We start from the raw sequence: 14,702 nt of genomic DNA on the forward strand, positions 1-14,702 counted from the left end.
AAAATCACTGCAGTATAGCTGTATCAGCCATATAACACCTGAGATGGATATGTAGTCCTCTTAACTTTGTGCTGAAATTGTTATCAAGTAATATAACGAAAGCATGTCATTAGACCCAATTTTATGGTTGCATGCTTTCTGTGGTACATTAAGTCTAGAAAATTTGTGCTGTATGAGAAAGCAAGAAATCAAAGCACGGTTGTCTAATAGATCTGTAAGCTTAAGAAGAAAAAGTGGTAAGATTTTTTTTCTGCTACTAAAATGAAGAACATAAATTCTCCATGGTTACAAGAAATGTGCGTCAAACTATGGTACTAACGTGTTAGCACTTCACTACAGGAAATTAATCTAATATGACCAAATAATTACGAAATTATGCATTGTGATTTGTTTGCTCACACTATTTTTGTATGGGTTAGCCAGGTATTATTCAGCTAGGCTGTGAGGATAAGGAAAGTATTGCAAGGAATCAAAATGCTGGGTGTTTATTCTGGAGATTAGGAGTGTGGAGTGAGAGAATAAAAGGAAGTAACTGTGAAGGGCAGTGTCTATTTCTGTATTTGGAGGCATTTTAGTATTTTTATGCTAATTTTAGGACACAATTCTGTTATCAGAACACCTTGTAGTTGAAATTTTGGTAGTTGCAATTGACAATTCTGTTTTTGTTTTTCACATCATACCCTTTCCCTTGCCAAAAAGCCACAGTTCTGTGGCAGTCAAAATGGAAACTGAGGATATAATGAGGAAGTATTATTGTGCACTGAATTTGGTCTTTCACCAAGAGATCTGCTCCTGACAAATAGTCCTTATCTTACATGGTGGTAGCAACACAGACAGGATAGAAAGTGGACAGGTGGCTTTGGTAGCCTAATGTAGACAATCCATTTCCATGTTTTAGGAGCAGAAGGAACTGGACGTTGTGGCCAGCAGAAACTTCTTTATCTTTACTGCAGCACTCTTATAGCTCTGTTTGCTATCCAAATCACATTTGTCTTCATTGAAATTCTGCTAGAGGGTCATTTAACTCCTAGTCACTATTCACTTGAATGTCCTGCTCATCCATGCTCTGTTCCCTCAAATGTTACTATGTTGCTGCCACAGAGGTTTTGTTGTTTTATTTTTTTTTAATTTTGTGTGTTGGTTAAGAGCCTTGTCCCAGCTCTAGTTATTCTCGTGTTCAGTCTTCTTGTGTGAATGTCTATTTTATCTTCCTGTCAGAGTTTGTGGAGCTTCTGGATGATGTTTTTAGTCATATGGTTTAGTTTTCGGTTGTCCTGTGAGAAGCATAGTGTTGGACTCATTGATCCTTATGAGTCCCTTCCAACTTGAGATATTCTATGATGTAAATTCTAGAGAATGCATTGTTCTATTACATGCAATAGTATAGCGATCTTAAGGCGAAAAACTTCAATACACATTTAAAAATACATGATTTACTGTGTTGTTTTTTTTAAATGAAGAGTAAATCTTGTTACTAGATCATGCTCTTAATTACAGTTAGTATATGACAATGAATGAAAGGATAAAAGTTATGATAAAGAGACTAAATTTGTTTCATTTCAGGCTGACCTATGTTAAATATTAGTCAAGGATGGAACAAAAGACATAGTATCACTTTATGTATACAATTCAATCCTTTTTATATCTTGCATGCAGTTAAACAAAATGTAATTAATTAACAAGCTTTTTTTTTTTTTTTTTAAGGGTATCTTGGTCAGGATGGCCATTTTGGATCATGTGAAAACAAGTACTGTGGTCTGGGCAGACACTGTGTCTTGAATGGGAAGACTGGTCAAGCTGAGTGCCTGTGCATGGAGCACTGCAAGCCACATTACAAGCCTGTGTGTGGTTCTGATGGAGAATTCTATCAAAACCACTGTGAAGTGCACAGAGCTGCCTGTCTGAAAAAGCAAAAGGTCACCATTGTACACAATGAAGATTGTTTCTTTAAAGGTAAGTGTGGCTGAACAATACCTGGAATATTGCTACTGAGTATGTGTTTTCAAGCAGTTCAATTAAATCTCTATGGAGTTTGCACTGAGCGTACGGTGAATAAATGACCCAAAGTTAACACGGTAAGTATTGCACTCCAGAGATATCTATGGATTCTGTTTTTTCCTTTTATTTATACTCAGTCCTCTGGGCAATCACCCCTTTTTAACCTGAATAAACCAGTTGTCTGGAAACTAATCTATGGCAGCTTACCTTACAAATGTTGTTGCTGACCTCATTCATCTGAATGCACTTACACTCCCAATGCCAGAAGGATGTTAATTTTTGTTATGGGGAAAAACAGAATTTAGGATTTCAGAGGCATTTTGGAAAGTATTGAAGTTGATAGACCAGCAGCTTGTTCGTAGCTAAAGGGGTCTTCCTTGTTTTGAATTTGGACAATGAAGAGTTTACTTGTATTCTTATGACAGCATGCAAGTTTAGTTACGCTTCAATCTTTTGAATGCAGAGAGATGGCAGCCTGAATGCTGTCAGATACACCTTGTATTAAGTATTTTATGCTGAAGATGTCAACAATAGTAACTTGCCTTTTTCTGTGTAATTTGAGCACACCTTGCAGGTTTCTGGAACTCTGCCAATACAGACATTGATTAAGCATATTTATGAGTACTTTGACAGATTTGCAGCATGTTTTTACTGGATAAAACAGGTGGATGGTTTTGGAGGGGAGGGGAAATGTTTTTAAATAAGGCCTTTTTTAATTAGTCTACCTGGGGATGAATTGATTCATATTCTTTTTACAGACTACCCTATTTTTGTTAACATTCTTCAGTGATGTGGATATATTTGCACTCTGAGTAATACCAACTAATAACTACTATCACCACAGAAAGAAGTCTACTAAAATATTTCTGTTAAATGAAATTAACCTTTGTAGGGAACATTCATTTAAATTACAATATTTCACTTGAATACAATCTTGTAAATTCTGGTTAAAATATTAATATAAGGTTGTTCAAATGAAACCAGTTTAAAAATTTTAAAAGCTGAATTTTTCACTGCATTTATCATTGAGGAATTGTCATTTAAAAGAAGAGTTGGGCTTTTTTTTACCAAATTCAAGCTCCGATGCACAAACACAGCTCATTGTCCATGTGGAAACCAGTGGTGAGTGGTGTCCTGCAGTGGTCATTACTGGGCCAGTACTGTTCAGAAGTATCTGATCTTTGTCAGCAACATGGACAGTGTGGACAGTGGGATCAAGTACACTCTCAGCAGCTTTGCTGATGACACCAAGTGGTGTTATGTAACAAATGTGCTGGAGGGAAGGGCTTGAGAGGTGGGCTGATGCAAACCTCGTGAAGTTCAACAAAGCAAAGTGTGAGGTCCTACACCTGGGTCATGGCAATCCCAGGTACACCTGCAGGTTGGGTGGACGAGTGATTGAGGGGGAACCCTGTGGAGAAAGACATGGGGGGAATGGCTGATGAAAAATTCAACATGAGCTGTCAGTGTGTGCTCAAATCCCAGTAAGCCAATTGAATCCTGGGCTGCATCAAAAGAAGCATGGCCAGCAACTCGAAGGAGGTGATTCTACCCCTCTACTCTGCTCTGGTGAGACCCCACTCAGTACGACTTACGATTCCTGTGTCCCCAACATAGGAAGGACATGAAACTGTTGGAACAAGTCAGAGGAGTACCATGAGGTTGATAAAAGGACTAGAGCACCTCCCCTATGAAGACAGGCTGAGAAAGTTTGGGTGTTCAGCCTGCAGAAGGTTGCATGGAGACTTCACAACAACCTTCCAGTATGTGAAGGAGGGCTACAGAGAAGCCAGGGAGGCATTCTTCATCAGGAACTGTAGGGACAGGTCAAGGAACAATGGGTACAAACTGAAAGAGGGGAAACCTAGGCTAGATAGTTGGAAGAAATTTTTTACTGTGAGGATGGTGAGCCACTTGATGGTGTCAGAAGAGCACTGCCACCTGTCTTCCTTATTAGTTTAGCAGACATCCTCTAGCACAAATGATCTCACTTCAAAGAGCTGCTTCTGAGGCCAGAGAAATACAAAAAAGATCTTGCATTCAGAAAAAAATATTCTGAGCATTTTGTTTAGGCTTTCACAAAATTCTTCAATAGAGGCTAATCTGCACTGTGGCAGGGCGTGAGGGGAAAGAGATTCCTACAAGGATGCCTGCAAGATGATAAGGTAGTCACTGTCAACAATGACTATATTATGACAGCAATTAAGTATTTTTACTTTCTGGTTTATTGCTAATCATTGATTTTCAGATCAAACCGTTGTGAACTTAGTATTTTTTTTTATATATTTTATCTGTTCTAAATTTTATCTCTAGCAAGGTCATGCTTTGTGGTTTTTGGGTTTCAAATCCTCCTACTGGGTTGATTCCTTCTTCTCCCCCCTCCACCTTCAGGGGAAAATATTTCTTCTTGCATAAATTTTAAGTTTTAGATTGGCTATGGAGCTCAAGATCAGCAAAGCTGAGAAATACACCTTATTTAAAAGAGTAAGCTTACCAGAAAACACTTTAGTATTCTGCATGTGAAGAATAAAATTTTATAAGCAAATGTTCTATATACCTGATTAACATTACAATAGCAGTTAGGTAGCTATAATTATTTAAATAATACATCTTGTAACTGAATGATTTATAGTTGATCTCAAAAATCATGAGTTCTACTTAATGGTTTGAAAATTGCTCTTTTAAACACTTACATGATAAGTGGAGTTTAAGGATTGACTTCCTAAATGAGAGAGATCTTTGGCTTATATGTTGAAATTGCATTAGCATCACTGAGAAATGTATGTCTTAGCTGAGTTTTGCGTGGAACAACACAGAAAAAAACAACAAATCCTTCACAGGGAGCTATGTCTGAAACACTTGATAAATGTATTTTAAGGTAGCAAAAGCTAGCTGTTTCAAAGCTGTACTCTGCTGACGTGCTGGGTTTTTTAAGCTGAAACTTCAAATTCTTGTCCATTACCTGCCTTTTATTTTAGATTATTTATCACCAGATTCATTAAACTCCTTTTTTTCCTATTTTTCATTGTCACTTGCTAGCTTTATTTCCTCACACCAAATTAAATCACCCATTTTTCCAAAATGTGTACAACACAGGCATAAAAGGTAATTGAAGTTGAAAGTTTTAAGTATCTCTTTGTTTTTCCTGGATGATTGAGACTGTTATGCAAATTGTACATTTTTGACATGGATCAAGATAATGGCCATACTAAATTAGAAATTACTTTTCCTCCACTCTTACTGTAATTTTTCCATCAGTTACTTATTGGCATGTCATGATGAAATGAATGCAAAGATTTTTCTAATGGCTTGGTTAGAAGTTGACTGTGACCCTGAGAGTTACTTAATAAGCTGTCTCAATTTCTTCTCATATAGAATCAAAATGTATTCTGCAGAGAAGATATTTACTTTTAATTCCCTTTTCTATGTATCTAGATGAGAAGTATTTTGTATGCCTGTAGAGTCTTCTATTTCCCACCAATAAAGTCCAGTGTCCTGTAACTGGATGTTAGTCAATGAAAGCTTTGCAATCGCTTTCAGAAGAGCTCTTAGGCCTTAATTACCTGAAAATGTGAAGTATTTAGGATTATTCTAATAACATAAGGGAACTCTGTAGAAAAAGTTTTGTGATCTAAGGAACTTTCTAAGAATATCAATGAGAAAAAAAAGAGATGGTCAACCACCAGGGTGCCGAGTTCAGTGACGGGAAGAAGAAGAAACATGAATGAGGAACTAAAGGAAATATTAATGACAGCATTCAAAGTTCAAAGGTTAGATTATTCATTAGTTCTGATATTGACCACATGAGCTGGGAATTCTGATATGATGATTGTATTGTAGCTTGGCACTGCTTTTGTTTGCTTGGTGAATAGATAGTTCCTCCAGGGCATGACCATAAGAGCATGCACAGGCTAGGTGGCCTCTGTATGCTCTCTACTTCTTGCGTCCTGGATGTTCCCAAGCCACTCACTTTGTGTTTCAGAGCAGGTTCAGTTTGCTGTAAGAAAAGCAAACCAACTGTCTGACTCACACTGGGCTTGATGCATTTGTCTGACCCCTTCCTGGCTGTTGCTACCTGTAGCTTTAACGAGCCTCAGAGGGTGGTGACTCAGAAGGATGCCTCCACCCCTGTCTTTACTATGTGAAGTGGCGCTGAGAAATTAATGGCTCTGTGGGAAATTTAGAAGGCTGGAAACACCATTCTTCAGCTTCTATAAAGTTCAGTTGGACTCTTGTGTGGGACAATGTATCGGGTAGTGAATGTCACAATCTGGATGTCAAATAAGCTTCAGTTATATTTTCATTTTTTTATTTACTTCTTTTGCTTCATTTTCTTAAACCCAGGCCAGTAAATATACATGAGAGACTAAAAAATTCCCCATGACAGACTTCATCTCGTATTTTCTTTGCATGTTGAGCTGTTTACACTATATATTTATTTCTATTCAGTGATGCACTCAATCATTATGACAAATGGCAATTTGCTTGGAATCTTCGGGAATGTAACAAATACTCCTATATGCTATGAATTTTCTAGAATATTTCTGGAATAAAATTTACTTCATATGTAAGCTTTTTACTTATAACTAGCTTCTGTAGCATTCTTATAATGTTAACAATATTTAAAATTCTTCACTTTCTATTTTTGTCTCATTTTTCATTTGGTGAATAGTTGAATTTGTTAAATAGTCTGTGAGCTTCAGATTTCTTACTACTATTACTAAAATGTCTAGATTTCAGAAGACTGCTATAACATTTGATTTTCAGGCTGTTCCCAAAGAGAGAGTAGAAGCTTAGGCAAGAAAGTTTGCTCCTGAGACTAAGCTATTCAGGGCAGTGAGGATAAGAGCTGACTGTGGAAAAATTCAGAATAAGTATGGGCAGACTGGAAAAAGTTCAGAAGACATTAGCAGGAATGACCAAAAGTAGCAAATGGCTTGAAGGGGATATGGAGGCATCTTAAATAATCATCAGGGCATACTAAGAGTGGATATGAGTAGGCTGCCTTGTATTCCAGTGAAACAAATAAAAATGATTGAATAAGTAAGTGGCAACAGATTCAAAACAAACTTTGGTGTTTGATACATAGCAGACCTCATGAGTAAAAGCAACATAGGATTTCAGAAGCAGAATGTAAATACTAGGGAAAAGGCTGTAGGCTTTTCCTTTTGAAAAAGGGCTGGAGGGAGTGAATTGAAGTGAACTAAATCCCAACAGTAGCCCACAGAAAAGATCTAGAATACTGATGTAGCCTCTACCATGACTTCAACAGGATTAGTTCAAAGATTTTAATTTTTTGTGTATATATGTGATTTGTGCCCTAGGTGAGTGTGGTCTTAGACTGGGTCCTGAAATATTGACACACTAATTTAGAAGCACTGACATTTATTTAATCTCATTTGGTGTTCATATACTTCAAAAGCAAGCAAGTCTCTGTCATGTTGCTAGTTTCACTGCAGGACATATCTCATCTTGTCTTAAATGTAAATTTTGAACAGTCATTATTTAAAGTTGATTGTTAGCCAGTCTTTCAAAAGAAATTTATGACATTTTAAATTGAGTTACATTGCGCTGGAGTATTTTCATTGCAAAAGATCTTATTTTTGAAGATGTGTTTGCTTTTTTACTTTGACTATTATTTGGCTTCTCTGTTGAAATTCTCAGAAACATCATTATTACACTCTTTCTGAAAGCTTGAATTCCTGCAGATAGCATACACCCTTAAGGTTGCTGCTGATAAACTGTCAAGCTTCAACTATCACTCAAGTTGTGTGCTAAACAAACCAGATAGTGAAGAGAAATACCAAAAGTCTTTCAGAGCCCTATCAGAAGACTAAGAAGTAAGAAGGATTCTGGTTGATCTCAAAAGGAGTTTAATAGAGCATAGGAATTATTTGACTGAGATTAGTAATTCAGCTGATGATCTCACATGTTCACTTAGTGCAACACTTAAGAAATTAATCTTAAATACTGAATTCATGCAGGGATTGTATATGTTTTTAACTATTAACATTAGTAATTGTACATTCACAGAGCAGTGAAAATCAGTGTTAATGGCAGGTGTACTGCTTCTTCAGCACTTTGTTGGAAAGTGATGCTCTAACCAATGGAAAACTGGTCCTTTTTGATGTGCTTTGAAGCCATGCTAAATTTTAGCACTGTTACTGTAGTCTTCTCTCCCCACATGATTCATTTTCTTGAGCTGCATTACTCATCAGATTTGGAAAACTGGCTGGTTTTCCTCCAACATCTGTGCAAGATTTGACACAATTTGTCTCTCTTAAATTCCACACAATCATCTTGAATTGTGTAAACTAACTGTCATGAAAGACCTACATATGTAATACCTGCTATTAAATCTTTAGAGTGAAGCTAAGTTCAAGATATTTGTGAGAACCCGCATCACAAGCTTAATTTAAAAACTAAATATTCAGCAGACCTTGTGTCATTGCTCTTGGAGATATTGTACCAATTTGCAACTAGAGCTTGGACCTCTACTTTTTCTTTCCTCCTTTGCATTAAATTCATACCCCCAAAATGCAGGATGGGGCAATGACAAGCCTCAAACATGTTATGAATATAGACTTGTGTTTTTTGACTACCTAAAGACATCCCTTGTTTTCAGTGTCTGAAGCAGTCCCAATCTGTATATATCAGTTCCTTCTATGCTAGAGTGTGTTAATCTGCTCTAACCTGTCATATATTCTGCATTCATACAGTGATGAGGAATTGGTGTTCTCTAGATTATATCTGTACAAAACGTACAAGAAATTGTAGATTTCGTTAAGGTCATCAGTGCTGTTTGACACCACACAAAGAGATAGATCTGTGGACATCACAGATTTTCAATGGCAGAAAATTTTAAAACTTTTAATGCTTCCAATAATGATGATGTAGCACCAGATGATTTCTGAAGGTCTCTTTCAACCTCAACCATTCTGTGGATAAGCATCTCTAAAAATCATTCTTACTTATTCATCTTCAGCCTGGTTTTGAAGAAGCAGAATGTAGCACATGGTGCTAAAATTCAACCAGTAGTTTCCAGTACTGTTGAGGAAGAATTGGAGAAATCAGAAGTAGAGTTCTGGCAAAAGTATGATCAGTGGAGAAGTGGCATTAGAGTCCTACTAGTGCACTTGCTTCTAACCTGGTAACTTGGACCTGCAGCTAGGACAACCCTGGTCATAAGAGAGATATTGTTTGCTCTCTTCCTGCTTTTTCAGTAGCGTCATAAGTGTTAACACGTTGCTAGCAGTACAAAGATTGTACAAATATGGTTCAAGTCATCTCTGTATCCTCAGTTTTTAATATCAAATTTGGTACTATGGGATAGTGAAAATTATTATGCAGTAAATCAAACCAAATTCAAACTTTTGTCATAAATTTATAATAAGCAAAGGAAATCTTTAGGCAGATACATAATTTTCCAGTTTAGAGTAAGCACAAAGTGTTAATTCACATTGGCTTGTCTAATGTAAACCTTAAAAAGTTTCAGTTAATAATGTCAGAATTATCATTAGGTCTTGTGGGAAATATTTCTGATGGAACATATTGTTGGCCTTTAAAAATCATTAGCAATTGGATGCATATACAAGGCATTGGCTTGATATTTGTAATTCAAGTTGGCTAGTGTATGGTGTACCAACTTGAAAAAAGCTGTAGCTTCTTTTACAAACACTGAGGAGAAGTAGGCATGAAAAAAAATGACTTTTTAATTAGCTACTCTAGTAGCTAATAATGGAAGGGGTAAGTAAATCTACAGTAGATAAAACCTGTAAGCTAAAAGCTTTCTCTTGTGGCCTGCTCTTGTGGCTCTCTTTGAACAGGCTCTCTTTGTGGGTTTATGGTAAACTAAAACTAGGAAACTAGTGTTGCCTTTTCGGGGTTATTTGCTTGTTTTTAACATGTAGCACGTTAGTGGAATTTGAGAAATGGACTATGGCTCAAAGAAACTTAATCTGCTCAGTTGATATGCCTAGTTTAGGTAAATTCTGTCAATATCTGTCAATATTGTTTTTTTCAGCTTTCTTGGAATCTAATAGAAAGTGCAGAGTATAAGTAAGCAGATGCAAGAGCCAGATACTTCCAAATTCAAATTCTTAGTAGATCACTACCTAGATGATTTTCAATTTTTCCTTCTGATTCATCTTATCTTGTGACTAGAACACGTTGTGGTACAAAGATAACTTCTTAGTACCATGCTTGTGAAGGCAGCTATCAGGTTATTATTATGCTTTTAATTTTGAAAGTCATGGCATGAACAAGTGCTAGAAGTAATCAGAAAACAATTAACTACAAGGAGTTTCTACAGGTGAAGACTTGGGCATTATACTCTATTGCGTCATAGACAGGTAAATAAATAAAATAGCACAATTTTTATGAACACTGTAGTGTATATATTTTATTTATTTCCAGGACTTGGCAGGTTTTGTATAATAAGTATATTACTGTAGTTGAAAAAATAAAGTATTTATATCACTGTAGCCAGTGTTTATATTGTTACTATATTTACAGAAAGCATTGCAAGCAAAAGACAATAATATAAAGTGTGGCAGAGAGCTTAATAAGTGATTCAATGACAGCATTTTATTTTTTATGGAATTGTTGATACTATAGAATACTCCTTTTGACATAAACTGCAATTAAAATGGAGTATATTGTCAGGGACAGATTTTGTTTTGAGATAAAACAGACATGGCTCATATTTAAATTTATATGGAATGGCCAAAACGGTCCTCCAGCTGAAACTGATTTTAAAAGACTACAGGAAATCAAAATAGTTAATTTTTGCCTCCGTGTAATTTAGTTCTCTCTTTGTTTGACTCTGAACTTCTTCCTTTTGCTGTCATTGAAGACAGAGCTTTGTTACTGACTATTTATAATTAATTTCTATGAAATGTGTAAAATTTATATTATTTGAAGTTTTTACTTTTCATTAAGAAACTAACCTGCTCTCATGGTCCTTAGCAAATGTACTTTTCCTGATACTCAAGCACAGAGTAAATAAAATTTGATAAATTGGGTGATGAAATCTAATTAGATCCTTTAGTCTTCTCTTTATCTGGAATGATAATATGTATTTCATTTAAAATTGTTGAAAGCAAACAACAGAAATAAAGAAAAACAGATTGCAGTAAAAATAGGTTAAGCTGTAGCCCAAAGAAATAAACTGAAGTAAAATTATACAAAACTTCCACTTACTAAGAATGATGTTTCATATTTTTGCATGTATTTGTATTGGCTTTGGGTGCAATTAAATCCTGAACTGTATACTGCCAGGAAAGTTTGTTTCCCTCAGGGTGGGAACAGATGGTGGAGATTTTTTTTTTCTTTTCACCATTTAGAGACCAAGTCTGTTGAATCTCAACAAGAAAAAGTATTTTTACCAAAGGAAACTGCTGATGTTTGCCTTAAAGCAGTAGAACTCTTAGCTATATTCTCTATAGGGTTATTACTAAGACTCCTGGTAAAGAGGCAGTCTATAGAAGTTTTGCTATTAGCAGTGTTTTGATACAGATTTGATATCAAACTAATAATGTTAGTTGTACAGAATAGAAAAAGAGCTATTGACTAATAAAATTGTAAGTTTTCATTTATTATTCAGCCTTTGTTTGCCAGGATATTTCACTGTGAAGTGGGAAGCTATGAATTAGCCTCTCCTAGTGATCACTTGGATAATTAGAAGAATAAAAATATAAATGCACAGAGAATAGCAGAACTGTTGTTAATCATGAGCACAAGTAAATTCTATATTCTTAATCCCACCTGGAAAAGGAGAAAGAAACAGTCTTGGAATCCAGTAGAATGGCAAGCCTTGTATGTTGGAAAAAAAAATCTGAAAGTAGGAAAAGTTATCTTTGCAGTGTTAAATACTAATTATGGTCAAGAAGTTGTTTCATTAGTGCTTCTAAATTTAAGACAACTCCTGAATGAATCAGTTCTATGTTATTTTCCTATTCCATCTTCTCTTTGATAAAGGTTCTTGATTTTCAAAAGGAGCATAAAGATTTTTATTGGTCTCTAATGATGCAAACTATAGCTGTACAATCATAATTTTAGAATATGAGCTCTGTGTGCTCTTAGATTTGCTGTTGCTTTATCACAATTGTAGAAGCATCTTTAAGTGTATTTGCTTAAACAGATGGTGAATGACCACACTGGGAATATATCTATCTTTTTTTTACTGTATGATGAAGTTTTAAAGCAGACATTTTAGCTATGATAGTTGGGAAAACATATTTTTGTGATAAATCCTGTAGGAAAAAAACTGGTAAAAGGTTTTAGGTCCCTCATAATACTGAGTACATGACATTGATATAGATTAAATATTTGAGCGAACATAAGTGACACATACTCTCTACAGAATGCTAATGCTTTCTTTAATTTTAACAGTACTTGAAGTATGTTTTTAAGAAACTAAAGACCATGTGTTTCAGACTTTTGTTTACAAAAAACTCTGAAGTACCAAGAACTGTAGTATGGATGTTTCTCTGACACTACCATTTGAGTGAACTCAGGATCTAATTCAGGATCTTCCTACTGAGTCTAATGAAGATTAGGTTCATTGAAGCCAGTCAGTTGAAGAATATTTGTTATATTTACAAGCATGAAAGATGTGAAAGGGAGTCCAAAGGAGAAAATACTGGGTTAGAAGTTTTGGGTTTTTTTAAGGCTTATTTATTTCAAACCAACTAACCAAACAGAAAAAAAAACCCACCAAAACCCAAACCCCAACAAAACAAAACCCCAAACAAATGAAAAACTATTAAAACCACACTGGTTTTACCAATAATGTGATGTTTGTTGTTCTTTTACAAAATGCAATCAGGTTAATGTTGTGAAGGCTGTTTTCAGATCACAGTTCTCAGGCCAAGTCTAAGTCTTGAGCTGCCCACTTGTCTTGTTTGATAATTTTAGTACTCAAATGGAAGGTACAGAACAACAGTAAAGAACAGCAGTAAGGGGAACCACTCTGATCATTATAAATACTCTTTCACAGGCCTCATAGTTTGGGCCCTAAGATTCAAAAAGAAGCTGTAGCCTAGGCTTTTCATAAAGTTATCTGGTATCCTGCTGCATACCTGTTCCATTGACACATTAGGATCCCTGGACAGTTTACAGAGATGCTGGATGTGTCTAACATCAAAACAAAAATGTATACTCAATCTTTAAAATATTTTTTCACATGGAAAGTAACTCATTGACAACAAGTAGCAACAGAGAGCTGACAGTAAGGCTCCTAAATTAATGTATCATAGAATGCCTGTATGCTGAGCTGGGACTTTTCCTGTTGGTATACCCTACGATTGTCATCCCTAATGATGCATGTTCTGATTTCTCCCTTACTTGCTTAATATATTCCACAGAAAATGAGGATTAGAGAAAAGGGCACAAGATAGTAAACTTGAATGCTCTTCTGAAATGGTTTTAGGATTTGCCTGAACTGTAAATCGAGACCCAGAAACCATGAAGAACTCCCAGCTCCACTGTTCTAGACATAGGCATAGTGAAATGGTGCAGCATTTTGTTAAATTGTCTGTCTCTGACAGGTTGTTTGTTCAGTAAATATAGCAGCTGGTGTCAGTTCCTCACTTACATTGAATGTGGTTTACCTACTCTATATGTTTTAGAAGTTTGCCTCACAATTTACTAATTTTTTTAAGGTTTTCTTGTATGACTCCATTAAAGTGTTAAAAAGTTTAAAAATATACTAAGAATGTTGATACTTTTAAAAAATAAAGTTAGACCTGCTTTGTTTATGGCCAGTATTTGTAGAGAATAGGTAGTTGAAAAGCAAACAAAGGGAGACATCAGAAGGAATTCTTATGACATTTCATGTGCTTGTTGTGGTGGTTTGGGTTTTTTTGTTTGGTTGGTTTTTTGAGGATTTTTTTGGTCTTAATTCTGTTTATATTAGACTAAGAAATAACTTTTGAAATAAAATAGAGGCATTTCCATTAATCCTTTGATCTCTGTGAACTTACAATGTAGTATAGTCCTGTTCCTAGGCAGCAGGAAGTCTATATAGACCAGTGATAGATATTACTATTAAGTCCTGAGTTAACATGGGAGGCTCAGGGATTCAACTGAAATAGCTAATTATAACAGCTTGAAACCTTTATTAATTTTTTTAGTTCATAGATAAATGGACATGTGTCTAGGCACAGTATGTATAGTCATTAGAGTTGTCTTGATATTCTCTGTGTAATACCAACATGTACGTCCATATATTACTTTGGGATAAGTTAAAAAACTTTCCACTGCAGCCTCAAAAATAGTGTTAAAAAAAGAAGTTCATTTTGTTAGTTGTTTTACTCTACTTGCAAATAGAAGTGGTGATGGTGGCAACAAAGACACTTTCAAGCCTCATGGGGCTTAGATGTGCATCTTTACATTTCTTTCATACTATGAATGATCTGTAGATGGGACCAGTCTATGGTGTCCACTTTGCATACTTGGTTCTGGAATATGAAAGCCTGGGTACATAGACTAAAAAGGGCTGTTTTCCTGAACGATGCTGTTATTTAGATGATCAAAGCATTGGGATGCTAGGATACATTGTAGATATTTTCAGTCTATATGAACAATTTTCTTGAGTTGTATACCAATTTTTTACCAAACATTCTGGACCTTGCTTGAAATAAAAGGAATTTTAATGAAAAGTGAATGGTGGCACAGATAAATATGTAATTTTGTGCTTGTTT

At 35.5% G+C, this 14,702-nt stretch overlaps 1 protein-coding gene across 5 annotated transcripts in view; it reads left to right on the forward strand.

The window, feature by feature from the left end:
* Window positions 1-14,702, forward strand: part of FSTL5 (follistatin like 5) — a 286,784-nt gene that overhangs the window by 86,566 nt on the left and 185,516 nt on the right. For all 5 annotated transcript variants that reach the window (XM_032686689.1, XM_032686692.1, XM_032686687.1 and 2 more), the window contains exon 4: window positions 1,705-1,953. In XM_032686689.1, coding sequence (XP_032542580.1) covers window positions 1,705-1,953 — 249 coding nt within the window. The remainder of the gene's footprint in view (window positions 1-1,704; window positions 1,954-14,702) is intronic.

Source organism: Chiroxiphia lanceolata, chromosome 4, assembly GCF_009829145.1.
Source record: "Chiroxiphia lanceolata isolate bChiLan1 chromosome 4, bChiLan1.pri, whole genome shotgun sequence".
Taxonomy (NCBI): Eukaryota; Metazoa; Chordata; class Aves; order Passeriformes; family Pipridae; genus Chiroxiphia; species Chiroxiphia lanceolata.